The sequence below is a fragment of the Brachionichthys hirsutus genome, chromosome 10, assembly GCF_040956055.1.
Source record: "Brachionichthys hirsutus isolate HB-005 chromosome 10, CSIRO-AGI_Bhir_v1, whole genome shotgun sequence".
In the NCBI taxonomy this organism is placed as follows: Eukaryota; Metazoa; Chordata; class Actinopteri; order Lophiiformes; family Brachionichthyidae; genus Brachionichthys; species Brachionichthys hirsutus.
The window spans coordinates 91,112-111,202 of NC_090906.1; the positions used below are offsets into that span (position 1 = coordinate 91,112).

Consider the following 20,091-nt stretch of genomic DNA (forward strand, 5'->3'; position numbering starts at 1 on the left):
TTAACTTGTTTGTTAGCCGTTAGCTTTCTATGACTGCGTATTAGCGGTTTGTTAGCTGTCTTTTAGGAACGAGCTGATGGACTAGCTCTGTCCTGAACGGCTAAAGATGAACACACAGCGATTTAGACGGAAATTATTGGGCTTTTATTTTTCCGAGGACCAAATTGTTGAATCTTCCCGTCGTTTCCGTCGCCGCTCCGAAGTTTAGTCTGCTCGTCTTTCTGATGAAACTCATTCTCGCACACAGTCGGTTAATATTTACCTGCAGCGACTCAGGTATTAAGGTGGGAAAGGAGCCCTAAAACAGCCGGAGAGTTTCTCTGGCGGCGACGGAGGATTATCACAAATTCAAGAGTAATAAATAAATCAGAAGCCAGCGAGTCTCTTCTTCATCGTTCTTCGTCAGCTGATTTGTCTTCTGGATCCAAAGTGAGACGAGCCGCAGAGCTCAGAGCGGCGTCTGGACCGAGGTGAGTCCGACCCATGACCTCGCTTTGTAGTTTCTTTACACGCTCTTCGTGATTGGCCGATAGGTGCCGTCTGCAACGGCAGTCTTCTGGCGCCGCCCCAGAGGTTGCAGCGGCGGCGGCTCAGCTCAGGTCACATCAGAGCTGATCCTGAAAGGACAACAGCAGGACATCAGAGTAGCGTCGGCGTAGCTATCGCGGCTAAACGACGAGGAACGCTACCGACGTCTGGGGGGCGGTCCGACTCCGGGTGGATCCCATTGGCTGAATTTGCAGCAGGTGCCTGAAGGAGAAAGACGTGCTCTCAGATCGGTTCGGTCGGAGAGAGGGTGCAATACCGCCAGAAGACACCGGGGGCAGCAAAACCATTCCCGTTGCGCGATCAATGACTCGTACAGGAAACGATAATCCAACGTCCGGCGGACTCACGGGACTCACGGGACTTTTGTCCGGGTGCGTCCGCATGGCCCGGACCAGCTGGTCCACCTGCTGGTTGTGCTCCAAGGCGTTCCTCAGGGCGTCCTCGGTGCCGAGGAGCCGCTGGCGGAGGCGGCTCACCTCCGAGTCCACGGCCGACGGGTCCAGCAGGGAGTGGCGCCGGTGGTCGGGCGAAGACCTCTCACGACCCTGGAGCAGAAAAGCGTCCAATCACAGGCGATCAGGCGGTAGCGGCACGGGCGTCGTCTCACCAGCAGGAGCAGCTTCTCGCGCAGCGTCCCGATGTCCTCCTGCAGCTTCTGCTCCTTCTGCCTCCACTCGGCCTTGTGGGCGTCTCGGGTCAGGTCCACGTCCACGTCCCTCGAGTGGCGGCGAGACTCCAGGAGCAAAACCCTCAGTTCATTCAGACTCCTGGAAAGACGAGCGCTGGAATCAGGGCCCGCCCCCGAAGGGCGTGAACCCGCCCCCGAACGGCGTGAACCCGCCCCCGAACCGCGTGGACCCGCCCCCCGAACGGCGTGAACCCGCCCCCCGAAGGGCGTGAACCCGCCCCCGAAGGGCGTGAACCCGCCCCCGAAGGGCGTGAACCCGCCCCCGAACGGCGTGAACCCGCCCCCGAACGGCGTGAACCCGCCCCCGAACCGCGTGGACCCGCCCCCGAACCGCGTGAACCCGCCCCCGAACCGCGTGGACCCGCCCCCCGAACGGCGTGAACCCGCCCCCCGAAGGGCGTGAACCCGCCCCCGAAGGGCGTGAACCCGCCCCCGAAGGGCGTGAACCCGCCCCCGAACGGCGTGAACCCGCCCCCGAACCGCGTGGACCCGCCCCCGAACCGCGTGAACCCGCCCCCGAACCGCGTCCCTCGTGCTGCGTTCACTGACAGCGCGGTTCAAACAGCATCGTTGCTCGTCTGAGGGTGGGCGGGTCGTCCTGTGGTCGAGGGGCGGGGCTTGTGAAATCCTTAAGAGTCATTCGTTTTATAATTAACTTTTGATTCTAGCCGTTTTGTGCCGCGGTGACGAACAGCGGGCCAATCGGTGAAGACAGGAAGTGATGTCACTACCTCTCCTTCTTCAGCAGCTCCTGGCTGATGTGGACCAGCTGCCCAGATGCATCATGGGACTTCTTGGTCATGGACTCCAGCTCCGCCTCCACGCGCGTCTTCTCCTTGGCCAGGCTTTCGGATCTCTTTTCTCCGGATCGGACTTTGGCCTCCAGAGCTGGAGACGAGGAGAAGTTATTTATTGATCGAGCGCTAACAAGCAGCGTCACGGGCGCCAGAGGTCCGCCCCCTGGAGGCGGAGCCAGCGTTTACCTGAGACCCGGGCGGTGAGAGTCCACACCTCTTTCTCCCGCTTCAGCAGCTTCTCCATCGTTTCTGAGGAAAGACGAAGAAGAAGAAGAAGAAGAAGATTCATAAAATCATAAACAGAAACAAACAAACAAGATCAAAGATCCTGGAGCCAATCAGCAAACGACGGACGGCACCTTCGGCATTCCTCCTCAGCCCCTCCTTCTCCTCGATCACCTGGAACAGACCCCCGTTAGAGTGAGGCCTCGACGATCACGTGATCGCAGGAGGCGTTCTGATTGGTCACTCACGCTGGCGTCCGCGGGCTCCGCCCCGCTCCTCCACGCCAGCTGGTCCTGCAGACGAGCGGCGAGGACGGCGGCTTGGATCCTGTGTTTGGCCTTCAGGTTCTCGCTCTCCAGCTGGTGCTCCGCCCTCCGGGCCTCCAGGGCGGCGTCCTGCTCCGGGGGAGACGCCTTCAGGGCCTCCAGGGACCGCCGGTGGTCGCTCGCCAACGAGTCGAACGCAGCCTGCGAGGGCAGAGATCAGGAATGCTCTGCTGTGATTGGACCACGTTTGGGAGACTCCATTGGTGCGTTCGGGCTCTACTCGTCACCGATTGGCTCAGATCAAGCGACGGCTGAAATGCACGCACCTTCCAGGAGGACATCATGTCCAGGTTGTCCCTGCTGGCCTGTTGGACCTTCTGCTTCAGCTCACTGATGTCCCGGTTCTTCTGGTCCACCATCGTCTTCAGGGCGTCCACTTCCTGCCGGCTCGCCACCAACGCCGTCTCGTACTTCTCTCTGAGCTCGCTGCTCTCCTTGTCGTGTTCGCGTCCCGCCGACGCCAGCTGCTCCTGCAGGGGGACGGTCTCAGGCGGGGGGGCGGGGCCGTCGCCGGGGCCGTCGCCGGGGCCGCGGAGACGAGCCTGGAGGTTCTGGATCTGGGCTCTCCCGAGGCCGAGCTCCTCCTCCAGCTGCACGATGCGACTCTGCTCCTCCACGGTGGTCTGCTGACGAGACAAGGAGGGACGGAGAAACGGGAATGAGAGGGGAACCCGGGAGCGTTCAGGGGGGAACCCGGGAGCGTTCAGGGGAACCCGGGAGCGTTCAGGGGAACCCGGGAGCGTTCAGGGGGGAACCCGGGAGCGTTCAGAGGAACCCGGGAGCGTTCAGAGGAACCCGGGAGCGTTCAGAGGAACCCGGGAGCGTTCAGGGAACCCGGGAGCGTTCAGAGGGGAACCCGGGAGCGTTCAGAGGAACCCGGGAGCGTTCAGAGGGGAACCCGGGAGCGTTCAGAGGAACCCGGGAGCGTTCAGGGGGGAACCCGGGAGCGTTCAGGGGGGAACCCGGGAGCGTTCAGGGGAACCCGGGAGCGTTCAGGGGGGAACCCGGGAGCGTTCAGGGGGGAACCCGGGAGCGTTCAGAGGAACCCGGGAGCGTTCAGAGGAACCCGGGAGCGTTCAGAGGGGAACCCGGGAGCGTTCAGAGGAACCCGGGAGCGTTCAGGGGGGAACCCGGGAGCGTTCAGAGGAACCCGGGAGCGTTCAGAGGAACCCGGGAGCGTTCAGAGGAACCCGGGAGCGTTCAGAGGAACCCGGGAGCGTTCAGAGGAACCCGGGAGCGTTCAGAGGGGAACCCGGGAGCGTTCAGAGGGGAACCCGGGAGCATTCAGAGGAACCCGGGAGCGTTCAGAGGAACCCGGGAGCGTTCAGAGGGGAACCCGGGAGCGTTCAGGGGGGAACCCGGGAGCGTTCAGGGGGGAACCCGGGAGCGTTCAGAGGAACCCGGGAGCGTTCAGAGGGAACCCGGGAGCGTTCAGAGGGGAACCCGGGAGCGTTCAGAGGGGAACCCGGGAGCGTTCAGAGGGGAACCCGGGAGCGTTCAGAGGGGAACCCGGGAGCGTTCAGAGGGGAACCCGGGAGCGTTCAGGGGGGAACCCGGGAGCGTTCAGAGGGGAACCCGGGAGCGTTCAGGGGGGAACCCGGGAGCGTTCAGAGGAACCCGGGAGCGTTCAGAGGGGAACCCGGGAGCGTTCAGAGGGGAACCCGGGAGCGTTCAGAGGGGAACCCGGGAGCGTTCAGAGGGGAACCCGGGAGCGTTCAGGGAACCCGGGAGCCGTTCAGGGGGGAACCCGGGAGCGTTCAGAGGGGAACCCGGGAGCGTTCAGAGGGGAACCCGGGAGCGTTCAGAGGGGAACCCGGGAGCGTTCAGGGGGGAACCCGGGAGCGTTCAGAGGGGAACCCGGGAGCGTTCAGGGGGGAACCCGGGAGCGTTCAGAGGAACCCGGGAGCGTTCAGAGGGGAACCCGGGAGCGTTCAGAGGGGAACCCGGGAGCGTTCAGAGGGGAACCCGGGAGCGTTCAGGGAACCCGGGAGCGTTCAGGGGGAACCCGGGAGCGTTCAGAGGGGAACCCGGGAGCGTTCAGAGGAACCCGGGAGCGTTCTGGGAACCCACGGCACCGACTGAGGACAACAGACTGGACAGGACAAATCGGTATTTAAGACGTCCTCAACCGCCAGCGAGGCGGTTGCTACGGCAACAGCACGCTGGGACGGTTGCTACGGATGTCGTTTTGTTGTCGTGGTTCCACACAGCTTCGCGTTGGACCAATCGGGGACATGTTGTCCATGAAGCAGCATCAACGTGCCGCCGTCCAGACGGGGCGGCGGCTACAGGCAGCGCGATGAAGACAAGTCACCCTCCTCGTCTCCTCGTCTCCTCGTCTCCTCGTCTCCTCGTCTCCACGTCTCCACGTCTCTCTGCAGCAGCTCTGCTCTCGACTTTTCGAGGAGCAGGTTCCCCTCGAGCTGCCGAACGTGGAGACGTCCCAACGTCCTCTGAGTCTGGGACAGAGACGAGGAAGGACAGAGGGACGATGAGGACGGAGGGGACACCTGCGTCCGATGAAGAGGAGAAGCTGATCACAAAACAATCAGCCCTTTGTGATGTCACTAGGGGGAACCAGAGCCTGGCTTTATTTACCCAGCAGCAGCTGATGTAGCAGGAAGCTAACATTAAACAAACCAGCTGATCACTATTTAAATATTCTGATCAGTGGGCGTGATCAATACCTCCAGGTCTCCCTTGGTGATAGACTCCTCCTCCACCCTGAACTGCAGGTCGTCCACCTTCCTGTGAAAACATGAGCGTTAGCAGGCGGGCGTAACGACCCCGCCCCCGTCCCCGTCCTCGGCTACGCTAACTGATTAGCTCGGGGCGGGACATCTGTTCAGGGGGCCGAGCCGCGTCTTCAGGTGTAAACGCACCTTCGCTCTTCTTCCAGCTGATTGGCCAGTTCCAGCTTGTCCTTCCTGGTGGACGCCAGCAGGGCTTCGACCTGCCGGAGGCCGTCCTCGTTCTCCGTCACGTACTGTGGACATTGGACAAACACTGTCAGCCGGCCCCGCCCGGCGCCGGGCGCCGGTCCGGCCGACGCCTACCTGCAGGTGCAGCACCTTGACGGCGCTAAGCTCCGCCTCCACCGCACAGATGTGGCTGGTGGCCTTGGCCATCTCGGCCCGCTCGATGTCCCGCTCCAGCAGCAGCTGCTCGATGTGCTGCTGCTTCTCCTTCAGCGCCTCCTGCAGGGCGGTGGTGCCGGAGATCTTTCGGGTGTAGCGGGACGACGTCTCCGTCAGCTGTGATGGGGAATAGAACGTTAACGTCCTGGAAAAGACAACAAGGTTCCTGGTTCCTGGAACGATTCCAGACCAAAGCAGGAGATAAACCCAATCCAAAGACAGGGAGCCAGCGGGACAGGGACTTAGGGGGACAGGGGACAGGGACTTAGAGGATTGACACTGAAGGAAGTCAACTTTGCTTCTCTGAGTTCTTTCTCAGGTCTGATCAGGTTCAGGGACCCAGAACTGAACCGGTCCCTGGTCATGTGACTGTCGGTGTCTTACCAGTCCGGCTCGGCTCGGCCGTCCACTGACGGAGGACGCCACGGAGCTGACGGAGCTGATGGAGGAGCTGCTGGGGCTGTGGACCAGAGAGGACACCCCCATGGCCACCCTCTTGCTCTTCTTGGCCTTGGCTGGACTCGTGGACGGGAAGCCGATGCGGATCACCTTGTGGACCGGAGCGAACAGGCCAAACCTGGGAGGACACTGGAAATACCTGCAGGGGGACGAGGAGGAGGATACTCGCTATCAGGTTAGCATACTCGCTATCAGCTGCTGCTAGGCTGAGGTTAGCATACTCGCTATCGGCTGCTGCTAGGCTGAGGTTAGCATACTCGCTATCGGCTGCTGCTAGGCTGAGGTTAGCATACTCGCTATCGGCTGCTGCTAGGCTGAGGTTAGCATACTCGCTATCGGCTGCTGCTAGGCTGAGGTTAGCATACTCGCTATCGGCTGCTGCTAGGCTGAGGTTAGCATACTCGCTATCGGCTGCTGCTAGGCTGAGGTTAGCATACTCGCTATCGGCTGCTGCTAGGCTGAGGTTAGCATACTCGCTATCGGCTGCTGCTAGGCTGAGGTTAGCATACTCGCTATCGGCTGCTGCTAGGCTGAGGTTAGCATACTCGCTATCGGCTGCTGCTAGGCTGAGGTTAGCATACTCGCTATCGGCTGCTGCTAGGCTGAGGTTAGCATACTCGCTATCGGCTGCTGCTAGGCTGAGGTTAGCATACTCGCTATCAGCTGCTGCTAGGCTGAGGTTAGCATACTCGCTATCGGCTGCTGCTAGGCTGAGGTTAGCATACTCGCTATCGGCTGCTGCTAGGCTGAGGTTAGCATACTCGCTATCGGCTGCTGCTAGGCTGAGGTTAGCATACTCGCTATCGGCTGCTGCTAGGCTGAGGTTAGCATACTCGCTATCGGCTGCTGCTAGGCTGAGGTTAGCATACTCGCTATCGGCTGCTGCTAGGCTGAGGTTAGCATACTCGCTATCGGCTGCTGCTAGGCTGAGGTTAGCATACTCGCTATCGGCTGCTGCTAGGCTGAGGTTAGCATACTCGCTATCGGCTGCTGCTAGGCTGACGAACTGGTAAAAGTCAAAAAGTGTTGTTATGTGAACAAACAGGAAATAGATCCACAGATGTCTCATCGACTTCCTGTTAGGGTAAAAGGGGAGGAGCCTGAAATGGCGCGTACCTTGTCCCGGCGACTGCTCCATCGTTCTTCCCCAGAGGTTCGTCCAGTTCCACTCCGCACCACTCCCCCTTAGCAAAGTCCGTCTCCCCGATGTAGCGGATGGCTCCCATCTTGGACCCTCCCACCTGGGACGCAGAAGCCAAACGCATTTCAGTCGGCGGAGGACAGAAGGACGCCATGGTTGCCGTTAGTAACACCATCAGTTATCAATACAAATATTGTCCTGAACCGCAGAGGCCGGTCGGTCCAACAGTCGGTTGGACGTCTTAGCATCAAAGTGACGTCAGGGGACGGACAGCCAATCACGACGAGCCGCCGTGAGAACCCACACGGGGAAAACCGGGATATGACGACCTGCCTGAGTCGGTGTTCCGACCTGGAAGCCGGCTCCTCCCAACGGAAGCGGGCTAACAACAGGATCAGATCAATACCAGCAGACGCTCCTGATCAGGACTTCGTCCAGTCGAACGGGAGCGTCGCTGCAACACGATCCATTCATGTTTCTCAAGAACCAATCACCTTCCTCGTCAGATTAATCAATAAATAATCAGACTCCGTAGAGTTTCAATCTACGGCAAACGTAAAAATGCATTCCTTATCCGGATCCTTCCGCTTTGATCAATAGATCACCAATCAATGCGTCAGCGCCGTCTCTCCTCCCCGAAGTGCTGAAAGTCTCTCGGGCCGCCGGTCTCCATCTGAACCGGGCCGGACGGAAGCATCTGGAAAAAAGGACCGTTTCACCGCGTGGACCTGGACCGTTTCACCGTGTGGACCTGGACCGTTTCACCGTGTGGACCTGGACCGTTTCACCGTGTGGACCTGGACCGTTTCACCGCGTGAACCTGGACCGTTTCACCGCGTGAACCTGGACCGTTTCACCGTGTGGACCTGGACCGTTTCACCGTGTGGACCTGGACCGTTTCACCGCGTGGACCTGGACCAGAACCTGAACCCACTCACCAGAACCCGGTCTCCCACTCGTAGATCCTTGTCCCCGCCTTTCTTGACCGACCCGCTGTCAGACATGTTGGACCCCGACTCGTAGCCCGTCTTCACGGCGCTGTTGAGCAGACCCTCTCTGAGCGGCACCACCGCCACCCGCTGGGTGGAGGCGGAGTCCGTGGAGTGGGCGTCGCCTCCCTCCCCCACCGGCTGCCTGCTGAGCTTGGAGGGGCGGGTGAAGATGCCCTGGAGGGGCTGGCACTCGAAGTAGCGCACGCCGCCCACCGAGCCGTCGTTCTTCCCCCGCAGGTCGTTCAGGATCACGCCCGCCCACTGTCCCGGGGCGAACTGCGTCCCCCCCAGGTAGGCGACGGCCCCCGGCTTGACGCCGTTGACCCAGACCTGCTCGCCCACCGTGAAGTCCCCGAGGACATCGTCCCCGTCTTCAGAGAGTTTCGGCGGCGTGGTGGACTTGACTGGACAATCTGGAGAAGAAGAAGACGTTTGACATAAGACGTCCATGAATGCTGCGGATTGTCCCCCCCCCCCCCCCCCCCCCCATCACTGGATCCATTGTGAGGACATCACAGAACCGTCTTCACACGGGATGAAAACCTGCTCGTGTGGCAGCCTCCAGGACCCGGTCCCCTCAGAAGTGGGTCAGCGACGGTCGTGCCAAGCCCCCCGTCCCCCCGTCCCGTCCCCCGTCCCGTCCCCCCTGACATGGATGAGCTGCTTTCCTTCCACAGCCGCCTGTAAAACGAGCCGCGCACCATTAGCATGCGGTAAAAGTCGGTCGGTGCCCTGAGACCGGGTCCCCCGGGTCTGGGGTCCCCCGGGTCTGGGGCCCCCCGGGCCCCGATGCTTCTGCTTTACGCCTCAGTCCCTGCCATATGTTGTAACGTGAGACGCTTTCGGGTTTGACCCTGACGTTAGCTTGAAGGTTTGATCAAATCTCGAGCAGAATCTACTCGTTATTTAAAATGCTACTTTAGCCTTTAGCTTGATTAGCAAAGAAGCTCCATCTGTGTAAGCCGCAACAACAACAACAACAACAACAACGTTAGCGACCAGGAAACGCTCCGCTCACTGGTTAGCTGGGGACGCTAACAGGTGGAGGGGGCTGAGCTCGTTTGATTAGCTTCTTTCATTTCAAGGCATTTTGCACACGAAGGAAAACCACACCCGGAGGCTCCTCCCACAAACGGGTTTGAGTGATGTCATCTTGTCCGGGGCGCTAATTCAATTCAACTCAGTGCTAGCTGCAGACATGCTAACATTAGCTGTTATACTTAGGTCCACCAAATTTAAGTCTTAATTGTAAAAGTTCCTTTTCTAAATAATAATAATTAAAAATAATTAGTGTTTGATCATGCGCTTCGTTAGCCCTGCTAGAGCTCTGTGGTTGGCTGAATTGAGGCCGCCCCCCCAGCTGTGTTCTCCGGGGGCTTGACCCCCCAGGCCTTCCGCTGATGAGCAGGAAGGAACTTACTGTCTTTGGGGGCGACGGGGCTGCAGGTCCGCTTGCCCCCCCGGCCGGGGGCCTTCAGGCCGCTGGACTTCAGCATGATTCTAGTGGAGCAGAGACCTGAGAGACGGGGCTGGTCCGGTCCATGTCCAGCTGCTGGGGGACAGACAAACAGGACATTCTGAGTGGCGTCCAGTCCTGAGTAACTAGCAGTAGCAGTACCAGTAGCAGTACCAGTACTAGTACCAGTACTAGCAGCAGTACCAGTAGCAGTACTGGAATCACACAGGAAGTCGGATCGGCTGGGCTGCAGGTCAAGTAGTACTCAGCAGTATTTTACATACTACTAAGTACTTAAATAGTGTACTCCTCCAACCTGCAGTATTAATACTTGTGTTGGTAGCAGTAGTAGTTTCCTGCTGGGGTCTAAACTACCACAAATAGCTGCACATGAATGGACCAATGAGAGCAGGGGGTTCGCTGATTGGTCGTTGGTTAAATATTGGAGCTTCACGTCAGAATAAAGCTAACATTAGCTTAGCATTAGCACAGCTATAACAATGCTTAGCATTCGTTAGCTAACGTAGATGTCGGGAACCATACAGAGTCTCTGCTGCAGTGCCTCCGAGCAAGGCAGGACCGAACCTGTGACGTCATGCTGCCCGAGTCACCGACCAGCTCTACAGTAATACCAGCACACGCCCGGTCCACGGACACGGCGTGTGCGCGCATGTGTGTGTGTGTGCGTGTGCGTGCGTGTGCGTATCGATCCAGACCGGTCCCTCTCCCGGTTCTCTTTCTGATCAGGACCCGGTTCGGTTTGGATCCATTGTTGCGTCGCGCTGCGGCAGCGTGATCCGCGCCGCCCGCCCGAACCCCCCCCCGAACCCCCCCCCCGAACCCCTCCCTGCTGAAAGGACATAAAGCCTCACCGGGCTCCGGGGGTCCGGGCTCCGGGGGTCCGGGCTCCGGGGGTCCGGGGCTCCGGGGACCGGCCTCCCTCCCCGGGATGCTCCTCCGGATGCTGAGCGGGAGGATGGACCGTCCGCGGCAGCCCGGTGGCCGGTTAGCGCTTAGCCGCCGGTTCGCGTCCCACAGCGGGCGGACACGCGCACTCACGTCCCGCGTGCCTCACAGAAGAGGCGGCACCAGCAGCAACTTTTCGGTCTTCCGGTTCTGGATTAACGGGTGGTTTCACGGTGTTAGCACACCGGCTGGGTTAGCACATCCGCCCGCCGGCGCGACCGAACAAAGGGGCTGGAGCGCGGAGCCTCCTGGGGGTCGGCGAGCTGCGCTCAGTGACGTACTCCGTTCGGAGCACCGGCGTCTGAGCCGCCGTTCGTTCTTCTGTCAAATACGTGATGACGTAGCATGACTCGGTGTTTCGCTTCCCAATTAACGACGCTTTGTTTATTATTCGGCCTAAATAAAGACAACGGCAGAACAACGTTTCTCCCGGTAACACGCCACATCTAAGGCGCCGCGCCCGCTGCTGCTTATCTCCGGTGGAGACGGCGTCGCCGACGAGAACGCTTCCGTTTATCGATAAGTGAAAGAATAACACGCATAAAGTGCCTCTTTAAATATTACATCACTGCCGAACGGAGGAGTGACGTCATCCCTTCATTCCTATACTTCTCGGCACATTAAAATCGTCTAGTTTGCTTCAACGGCAAGAAAAGGAGAAATAGAAGCTATTCTCAATGACGTTTCGCGCGGGAATCTCTGACGCTCGTTTCAAACCAGATTTAGAGCGTTTACACACGAATATACGACCTTTGAAACACACTGGATGTAGAGAAGACAGATCGAACCATTCATAACCACCTATAGTTGTGATCGGGGTCGTCACGTGACCCCGCTGGGACGATTTATTGTCATATTTGTCCTTTTGTGGGTGTGGCCAGACGTATTCCGCAAAAAGAAAGTGCAGGTCTATAACCGATTATGATTGGTCAGTTGACCCATAACTCCACAGAGGTGAACAATGGGATTGGTCAGTGTGTCTACTACTGGGCGTGGCCCAGTTTGACAACTTGACCGCGAAAGAGAGCAGCCGTCATATTTTCAGTCAGCGCCCCCACGTGGTCGAGATTAAAATTTGCATTTGTGGGTTAATGAACGTGAAATGAATATTTGTAAATAAATAAATCTCTATGGTTAAATACCTGTTTGATAAAACCTCACGTTCCTGAGAAAAGGAATTGTGTGTCAACCTAATTCTATGCACTGATTCCCTGTCGATCCCTGTTTAAAGCCTCCGAGCTACGGGTGTTAGCACGTAGCTAACGGTCAGGCTTGGAGCTTTAATGGGAGACGGAAAGGTTTCCCGGAACAGCAACGGAAGCTTCCGGAAAATGTTCCGTTTAAAAAGGCGTGACGCAGTTTAAAGTTCCAGACGTCAATTCATTGAAATGTTTGGTTTGTATTTAATGAAACGAAGACCCGCCCATGAAAAGAGCGTTTATTTATACATTTAGAGGAAATCAGAGCAACTAGAATGCATTTAGTGCGTCTTTAAATGCATGTAAATGAATTAAAGCTGAGTCACCAGCTAATGAAGCTAAACAGCATGTTCTGGCTAGCATTGAGGCTAATGGTTGCGGTGCAGGCTGTGACTCTGAATTAGCTTCCTCAGCAATTAGCAAACTAAAAAATATAATTTTGATTTTTTGTTTTGATTAGCATTAGCCTGTTGGACAGTTAGCGAGCTAACAAAGCCAAAAAGCATTGTGTTGAGGCTAACATCTCAGCTTTGTGTTGTGATTAGCATAACGGATGATGTTACATAACCTATAGCCAGTCAGCAGGTCCATCTGAGCAGAACCGCTCATTAGCATGCAGCCGGTCCAGATAATGGGCCTCTGTGGGTCCCAATAAAGGCCCAGTGTTCCTCAATCCAGCTCACGCAGGGGAGGTGACTGGATTACACGCTAATCCCATTATGATGCTGCTGCTATGTGAGGGATTAGAACCCAAAGGCTCCAGCTCCAGGACCGGCCCGGCAGCAAACCGGGTCGCACCAGCGACCGAGCCGACGCCCATGGGAGACGACACGGGAACGCCAGGAAGTCTCCGGAGCGGCACTGAAGCGGTTCGTACGTCAGCTCGGGACTAGATCTCTGAGTCCAGCAAACAGCTGATGATGATGATGATGATGACGAAGAGGAGGAGTTTGCTGTCGGATGAAAGGGTTAATTTAATTAAAGTATGGCGTCTGCCAGGTTCTGTCAAACTCCTCTTCTCTGTCTCTAAATTGTGAACTGCTAGCTTCCCCATTAGCATGGCTAGCATTAGCACAGATCTGACTGTTTTCATGTCGACGTGATGAAGGTGGAGGAAGCGCTGAGGGAGGAAGATGAAGATGAACAAGGTGAACGTTCCTTCCTCCCTGATGCAGGTCTGGAGGTTCTGAACCCAAACGCTCCTTCCTGTGGACGATCCCGAAACGTCCCCGGTCCCACTGCTGTTTGTCTTTTAGGACGGACTTGCTGCCTCGAGGGGACAATGATTAACCCGGCTGGTGACGATGATGATGATGATGAACGGGAGGTGAAGGCTGGCTGGACTGGGATCACACGGCAGAGCATCCGAGCAGGACCGGGACGGGACAACCTGGGACACGTCTGACCGTGTCCTGCAGGTGTTTTAGGCCCAACTGAGGATTACAGAAGCTCCTCGAACCCAGCGGCTTCATCCTCCTCCTCCTCCTCCTCTTCCTCTTCCACCGGTCCGGCGGCGGCTTTAACCGGAACCAGAAGCTCTCCCAGGTAACGACAGGCGACGCGATGGAACGTCGAAACGGACCGTCGCAGCCGGGATTTCCTGACTTCACCTGAACGCCTCTTCAGTTTGGACAATATGCTAACCGTTAGCTTATTTAAAACCTTTCATTTCCATCTTTTTATACACAAAGTAAAACAGTCTCAGGTGGTTTGTGTCAGCAGGCAGTGACCCACATTGATTAGCATCTGGCCTGATAAGGAGGCGGGCCGATCAATACTTCTGAGGTTTGAGTCTCTTTTGCCAGTCGATCATGTGACGACAGACAAAGAGACGAATCAAGCTAACAGCTAACTTTATTCAACAAACTGCTGGGGCTCGTTTCCACGGCAGCAGACGCTTCTTTAAATTAGCCTGCTACACAGCTAGCGAGCTAACAAAGCTAATGGTTCTGGGGGTGTTTTCGTCACTAATTTAGCCTGCTCCTGGATAGCGAGCTAACAAATACACCAGTTGCTAGCATGCGGGGTGAATGTTGTGTTGATCGACTAAATTAGCCAACAGTTAGCTCCCAACATTGGTGGGAATATTTGCTTGTGCAAGAACTGGGTACATCCGTTTGATGTTTAGCTAGCTAAAAGCCCCGTCCCCACAAAAAAGGAACGAAAAAGAAATAAGCTGCTTTAGCAGGTTAGCATTGAAGGTTTACTCCAGTAAAATGTTTAGCGGTCATAGCCTCCACCATTGAGGCCATGTTAGCGCCGCTAGCGGTCGTAGCCTCCACCATTGAGGCTATGTTAGCGCCGCTAGCGGTCGTAGCCTCCACCATTGAGGCCATGTTAGCGCCGCTAGCGGTCGTAGCCTCCACCATTGAGGCTATGTTAGCGCCGCTAGCCTGGATGAACCTGGGTGTGATTAGCTTGACGGCGCCGCTGTCTTCATCGCTCTGCTCGTTCCGTCTCTTCCATCGCAGCCGTCGTCATGGCGTCGGCCGCTCTGGAGCTGATGGGCTTCTTCCTGGGCCTGCTGGGAATGCTGGGAACGCTGGTGGCCACGGTCCTGCCCTACTGGCGGGTCTCCGCCCACATCGGCTCCAACATCGTGACGGCGGTGGCCACCATGCAGGGCCTGTGGATGGAGTGCGTGGCCCAGAGCACGGGCGCCTTCCAGTGCGAGACCTACAACTCCATGCTGGCGCTGCCCTCCGACCTGCAGGCCTCCCGCGCCCTCATGGTCATCTCCACCGTGACCTCCGCCCTCGCCGTTGCGGTGGCGGTCCTGGGGATGCAGTGCACGCTCTGCCTGGAGGGGTCGGGTGCGGCTAAGAGCCGCGTGGCCGGCGCCGGCGGGGTCCTGTTCCTGGCGGCGGGCTTCTTGGCGCTCATCCCGGTGGCGTGGACGACTCATGAGGTGGTCCAGACCTTCTACCGGCCCGACCTCCCCGCCAGCCTGAAGGCGGAGCTGGGGGAGTGTCTGTTCGTCGGCCTGGCGGCGGCGCTGGTCTCCGTGCTGGGAGGGGCCATGCTGTGCGCGTCGTGCTGCGAGGAACAGGACGGTGGGCGGGGCACGCGGTACGGGGGAGGGTATCCATATCCAGCAGGGGGCGGAGTGCGGACAACGCAGACCTACCGAAACCCCGCCCTCCACACAGCCAGCAGGGGGCCCGGGCTGGCCCGCAGCCCCAGCTCCCACGTGAGCACACCTGGAGTCCACGAGGGCAAGAAGCCCACGGCAGCAGGATATGACATCACAGGATACGTGTGAGCCACGCCCCCACTGCTTTATTCATGCCTGAAAGAAATAAAGGAAATAAGTTGTTATTTTAGCAGGTCGGACTTTTTATTTACAGAAGAACCGGGACCGATCAATAACGAGGTCATCGGGTCAGGGTTCACGTTTAGGATCAGAACCAGACCAGGAACACGCACGAAGCTCGGCCCGGGTTCAACCAATCAGAGTTCATCCATCGATCCGGAGCGCTCCGGGTTCAGGTCGTCGAGTCCTCGTTAGAAGCGGCCCGACCAATCACAGCCCTTCATGGCCGAGTTAGACCAACCCCATTAACCGAGGCAGGAAATACCAGCCAATCAGAGTCGGGCGGGGGCGGGGCATGCTTTCATCGTTACTCCTCCTCCTCGGAGGACAAGCTGATGTTTTGTTTGTTCTTCTGTTCGGTGTTTAGAACATAATGACCGGACAGCGCCATCTGGAGTCCACAAAGGGAAACTGCAGAGGGATTAATCGATAGATTATCGATCGCATATTTAATATGACCACGCTGGATTTAGAAAGATTTTATTCATGATAATTACCTTCAATTCTAAAGATATTAAAACTATTTATTTGGGATTCTTCATCAGGCTTTGATCTAAATCTTTACTTTGGGTTAGACTTGAATTATCTTTACAAAATAAATGCTTTTATGACACGGAAAAAGACGCAGAAAATTATAATGACATAAAAGAACAAATCAGTCGTATTCCTTCATCTCATTTTATTTCTATAAAATGAATAAATAAACGGGTTTAAATGGATCCAGAATGTTCTTCATCCAGACGCCGGCGGCCGAACTCCAGAACCAGGGGCTTCCCGAGGAGCCGGTATCCGTGGAGGAGGTGCAGCGCTCTCTGGGCCGCGGCGGCGTCTGCACAGGTAAGGAGGACAGGTAAGGACAGGTAAGGGCAGGTAAGGACCGGTAAGGACAGGTAAGGACCGGTAAGGACAGGTAAGGAGGACAGGTAAGGAGGACAGGTAAGGACAGGTAAGGACCGGTAAGGACAGGTAAGGACCGGTAAGGACAGGTAAGGACAGGTAAGGAGGACAGGTAAGGAGGACAGGTAAGGACAGGTAAGGACCGGTAAGGACAGGTAAGGACCGGTAAGGACAGGTAAGGACAGGTAAGGAGGACAGGTAAGGACAGGTAAGGGCTGGTAAGGACAGGTAAGGACAGGGAAGGACGCCCTTCGGAGGCGTGGCCCCTCCACGCTCTCACCTGGCAGCGTGATGAAGGCGTGTCCTTTCATCCGTCCAGTCAGCAGGCGGTAAACGACCGGAGGCCCGTCCTCCTGCTCAAACCTGGAGAACAGCGCCACCAGCTGGGCCACCGATGCCTGAGCGCTCAGGTTCTTCACGCAGAGCACCTGCAGCGACAGGCAGACGGGCGGGGCCGCTGGTACCTGTGGAGCTTCAGCTGATTCGGCGTCGGCGTTCCTACCTTGGAGGCTGTTCCGGGCTCGTAGTTCCGGAACCTCGGGATGATCCGGATCCCTTCATCAGATTCACGGTTCTTCGTTATTTCCTCGTCGGAGATCATCTGGATCTCCCCGCTGACGGTCAACGGCCCGCCCAGGTGCGCCGGCGCCGCTCCACGCAGGCTGCCGATTGGACGGCTGATATTTACCTGAGGCGGGCCGTCCGGATGGAGCTGCTGCTCCCGGGAATCCGGACTCGGTGGAGCCGAGCTGCTCCTCACATCCTGAGGACCGGGAGCTTCTCCTGATTGGTCTCTCCGTAGGTCATGTGACTGCTCGGGTCCAGGTCTGTGAGTTCCTGGGACAGAATCGTGTCCCGAGGGTCCGTCTTCCAGGAGAACGTCTCGGTAGAGAGAGTCCATCGGGTCAGACGAGGGCTCCCCCTGCTGGCCGTCTTCATCAGTGAGGAAGAAAACAGACGAGATGTTCAGAACTTTCTTCTGTTCCTTCATGTCGGCGTCTGCTCCTGTTAATAAAGGTTTGTCTGGAATCGATGAAAAAGCTTTACTTCCTATCAATAAAGAAAATAAAGTCTACAAGACAGTTGCTTTACCAACAGCAGCAGCAGCCGTTAGCAGCTAGCAGCAGCAGCCGTTAGCAGCTAGCAACAGCAGCCGTTAGCAGCTAGCAGCAGCAGCCATTAGCAGCCGTTACCAGCTAGCAGCCAGCAGCAGCCGTTAGCAGCTAGCAGCAGCAGCCGTTAGCAGCTAGCAGCAGCAGCCGTTAGCAGCAGCAGCCGTTACCAGCTAGCAGCCAGCAGCAGCCGTTAGCAGCCAGCAGCTAGCAACAGCAGCCGTTAGCAGCTAGCAGCAGCAGCCGTTAGCAGCTAGCAGCAGCAGCCGTTAGCAGCTAGCAGCAGCAGCCGTTAGCAGCTAGCAACAGCAGCCATTAGCAGCTAGCAACAGCAGCCATTAGCAGCTAGCAGCAGCCGTTAGCAGCTCCCGTGTGTGGAGCTCCTCCCCCTTTTCCTCAAGGTAAACAGTCTGAACGCCGCCGGTACCTCGATGGTAAAGGGCGGCGAGGAAACCGAGGCGGTCGCTTCCCTGGAAAAGCGCTCGTTCGATCTCCATCTCCCGCCGGGACAGCGGCTGGCTGGAGGTGAAGCGCTGTGGGCGGGACAGGAGCTCCGCCCTGGCCTCCATCTTGTCTCTGATCACCTGCAGGCGCTGCTCCTTCGCCCCCGGAGCTGCAGACACGCCGCGGGGCTGGACCAGCCGGGCGGAGGTCGGTGACACGCCCTTTGTCCATCAGAGACATTTGATCCCATTCACGGAGATAGACAGGAAGTAAATAAACGCACTTCCTGCCTGGACTCCGGATCACGTCTCACCGTCTCCGCCGCCTCCGGCGAGCCTCTGCTCCGCCACAGCTGGACCTCGGCTTCGGTCAGCCCCAGCTCCCTGAGGCGGGCCGGCTCCTGCTCCCCGTCCTGGAGGGCCCGGAACTGGGACAGACTCCTCACCCCGGCGGCCTGCTCGCCAAACGGCCGGTAGAGGGAGGCCGGGGCGAAGCAGCGCCGCTTAGCGACGCAGCTGTGGGACAGAAGACAGACATGGACGGTGTCCCCGGCATCCACCGGGGACACAGAACGCAGGCGGGGACACAGAACGACGGGGACACAGAACAAAGGGGACACAGAATGCAGGCGGGGACACAGAACGACGGGGACACAGAATGCAGGCGGGGACACAGAACGACGGGGACACAGAACAAAGGGGACACAGAACGCAGGCGGGGACCCAGAACGACGGGGACACAGAACGCAGGCGGGGACACAGAACGACGGGGACACAGAATCAGGGCGGGGACACAGAACGCAGGCGGGGACACAGAATGCAGGCGGGGACACAGAATCAGGGCGGGGACACAGAACAAAGAGGACACAGAACGCCGGGGACACAGAACGCAGGCGGGGACACGAACCGCTCGAGGTCGACGCCCGTGTCCAGCTGCTGCAGCAGGAGGCCGTGAAGCTGCCGCTGTCCCTCCGTCTCCTGCTCGTCCAGCAGTGGACCGTCCTCACAGGCCGGCCGGCTCACTCTGGGGACACGGAGGACGTGATGAGACAGACCCAGAACTGGACCACAGAGACCAGGCTTTGAACAAAGACCCGTCTCAGATTCATCTGCAGATTATTTCCTCCTTAAATCGATGTTTCGTCTTTTGTTCGATAAGAACATCGTAAACCGACCGAGGCTGAAACGGGACATTAATGTCTCCGTTAGGGACATTAATGTCTCCGTTAGCGACTAAAGACATGAAACGTGCGTGAATAAAGTCAAAGGTGTTTCTACAGAGCTCGAAGAATCTTCGATTATCAGCGCTTCAAAATATTGATGGTATTTCTAACGATAGATTTAAATGTTTTTAGTAGCACGTAGAATAAACCAACTATGACTAAGATGCGAGCATTAATGCTATTTATTTAATACGTAAACAGGAGGCTAACCGGCTAGCGCGCTAGCGGACGAGCCGGGCTAAGCTAACCCGCGTAACACACACGTGACCGTAATTATATATGAAGCTGTTTTATTTCCTAAATTGTGAAAAATAAACTTTAGAGGCAGAAACAGAGCAGCTAACTCGGGTTGGTACCCGAACAATCTCCATGACAACGCGAGTGCCTGAACGATCAATGTGAAAGGGATCAGACGGATCGATCACTGCAACGAGAGTTCAGCTTACCGTCGCATGCTTCCGCTTCGCACGTCCTATTTCGAAGTAAGGCATTATGGGAATTGCAGTCAAAAATAATCGCCGATCGCGTGTTGAATGTTTTATGAAATGTAGATTGGATTTCAGAATAAAACGCAGCAATGTTCGATATATTAAACTGAGGATTGAACGATACACAAACTCAAATGTGTAACGCGTATATTCAATACTTTAGGTTATTTAGAATTTTAAAAATAGTGTCAAATCAGTTATCGATTATTTCTTTTTGTTCTGTGAAAATGCTCTGAACTCACCGAGACGAAGTGAAAGGTTTGTTTACCTTCTTCCGCTTCTGCACTTCCTGTTTAGAGCTATGGACTCATGGGAAATGTAGTGAAACAGTGCGCTGTTTCTTTGCATGTTTCGCAGCAACATGTTAGTGTTTAACGTGGAGCTGAAGAGCTAGCATGCTGCTAGCATGCTAGCTGGGTGTTACCTGTAGCCCCCCCTCCTTTATTGACGGGGGCTATTCTCTGCTGCAAAGCCCGGCTGAGTGCCCCCCCCCAGCCGAAGTGTCCTCAATTAGCCTGCTGGGTGACGTCATCGAGGTGACATGGGCGCTTCTCTGAGCTGCTGCAGCGTTAATAGCGGCTGTAATGAAACCGGATGCGCCGAGCCGCCCCGCCGGTGCCGCCGGTGCCGCCGGTGCCGCGTCCCCGGCGCCTCCGCAGGGCTGCGCAGCTCCTGAATGA

The 20,091-nt window shown here is 57.2% G+C and overlaps 3 protein-coding genes across 6 annotated transcripts; 1 reads left to right on the plus strand and 2 right to left on the minus strand.

The window, feature by feature from the left end:
• Positions 1 to 49: 49 nt before the first annotated feature.
• On the minus strand, positions 50 to 9,810 carry clip2 (CAP-GLY domain containing linker protein 2). Its single transcript, XM_068744184.1, has 18 exons — positions 9,735 to 9,810; positions 8,261 to 8,727; positions 7,298 to 7,422; positions 6,107 to 6,320; positions 5,642 to 5,839; positions 5,468 to 5,571; positions 5,273 to 5,333; positions 4,947 to 5,044; positions 4,861 to 4,870; positions 2,852 to 3,208; positions 2,508 to 2,726; positions 2,394 to 2,433; positions 2,221 to 2,283; positions 1,969 to 2,125; positions 1,157 to 1,316; positions 897 to 1,094; positions 690 to 750; positions 50 to 617 (listed from the first exon to the last, which is right to left on the minus strand). Exons 1-18 carry the CDS (start codon positions 9,808 to 9,810, stop codon positions 601 to 603), a joined length of 2,625 nt encoding a protein of 874 aa, XP_068600285.1. The 3' UTR covers positions 50 to 600.
• Positions 9,811 to 14,414: 4,604 nt separating this feature from the next.
• Positions 14,415 to 15,197, plus strand: cldn2 (claudin 2). The gene has a single exon (XM_068744847.1). It carries the CDS (start codon positions 14,415 to 14,417, stop codon positions 15,195 to 15,197), a length of 783 nt encoding a protein of 260 aa, XP_068600948.1.
• A 713-nt stretch (positions 15,198 to 15,910) lies between these two features.
• rbm41 (RNA binding motif protein 41) lies at positions 15,911 to 19,394 on the minus strand. 4 transcript variants are annotated; one of them, XM_068744544.1, is made up of 7 exons: positions 19,370 to 19,394; positions 18,608 to 18,724; positions 18,015 to 18,216; positions 17,685 to 17,889; positions 16,648 to 17,078; positions 16,426 to 16,573; positions 15,911 to 16,077 (listed from the first exon to the last, which is right to left on the minus strand). In XM_068744544.1, exons 1-7 carry the CDS (start codon positions 19,375 to 19,377, stop codon positions 15,959 to 15,961), a joined length of 1,230 nt encoding a protein of 409 aa, XP_068600645.1. In that variant the 5' UTR covers positions 19,378 to 19,394; the 3' UTR covers positions 15,911 to 15,958. The 4 variants fall into 4 exon arrangements, with proteins under 4 accessions (XP_068600645.1, XP_068600646.1, XP_068600642.1 ...); XM_068744545.1 differs by having other exon boundaries at positions 16,648 to 17,089; positions 17,681 to 17,889; XM_068744541.1 differs by having other exon boundaries at positions 17,685 to 17,922.
• Positions 19,395 to 20,091: the final 697 nt, after the last annotated feature.

Bases quoted from the DNA above. Each gene is read 5' to 3' on its own strand.
- cldn2 (XM_068744847.1), top strand. From the start codon at position 14,415: ATGGCGTCGGCCGCTCTGGAGCTGATGGGCTTCTTCCTGGGCCTGCTG.
- rbm41 (XM_068744541.1), bottom strand. The intron at 16,574-16,647 runs GTAGGAACGCCG...CTGTCGCTGCAG, and splicing joins AGCCCGGAACAGCCTCCAAG to GTGCTCTGCGTGAAGAACCT. The intron at 16,078-16,425 runs GTGAGAGCGTGG...TTACCTGTGCAG, and splicing joins CGCCTTCATCACGCTGCCAG to ACGCCGCCGCGGCCCAGAGA.
- clip2 (XM_068744184.1), bottom strand. From the start codon at position 9,810: ATGCTGAAGTCCAGCGGCCTGAAGGCCCCCGGCCGGGGGGGCAAGCGG. The intron at 7,423-8,260 runs GTGAGTGGGTTC...TCTGCGTCCCAG, and splicing joins GAGTGGGAGACCGGGTTCTG to GTGGGAGGGTCCAAGATGGG. The intron at 2,126-2,220 runs GTAAACGCTGGC...CCTCGTCTCCAG, and splicing joins TCTCACCGCCCGGGTCTCAG to CTCTGGAGGCCAAAGTCCGA.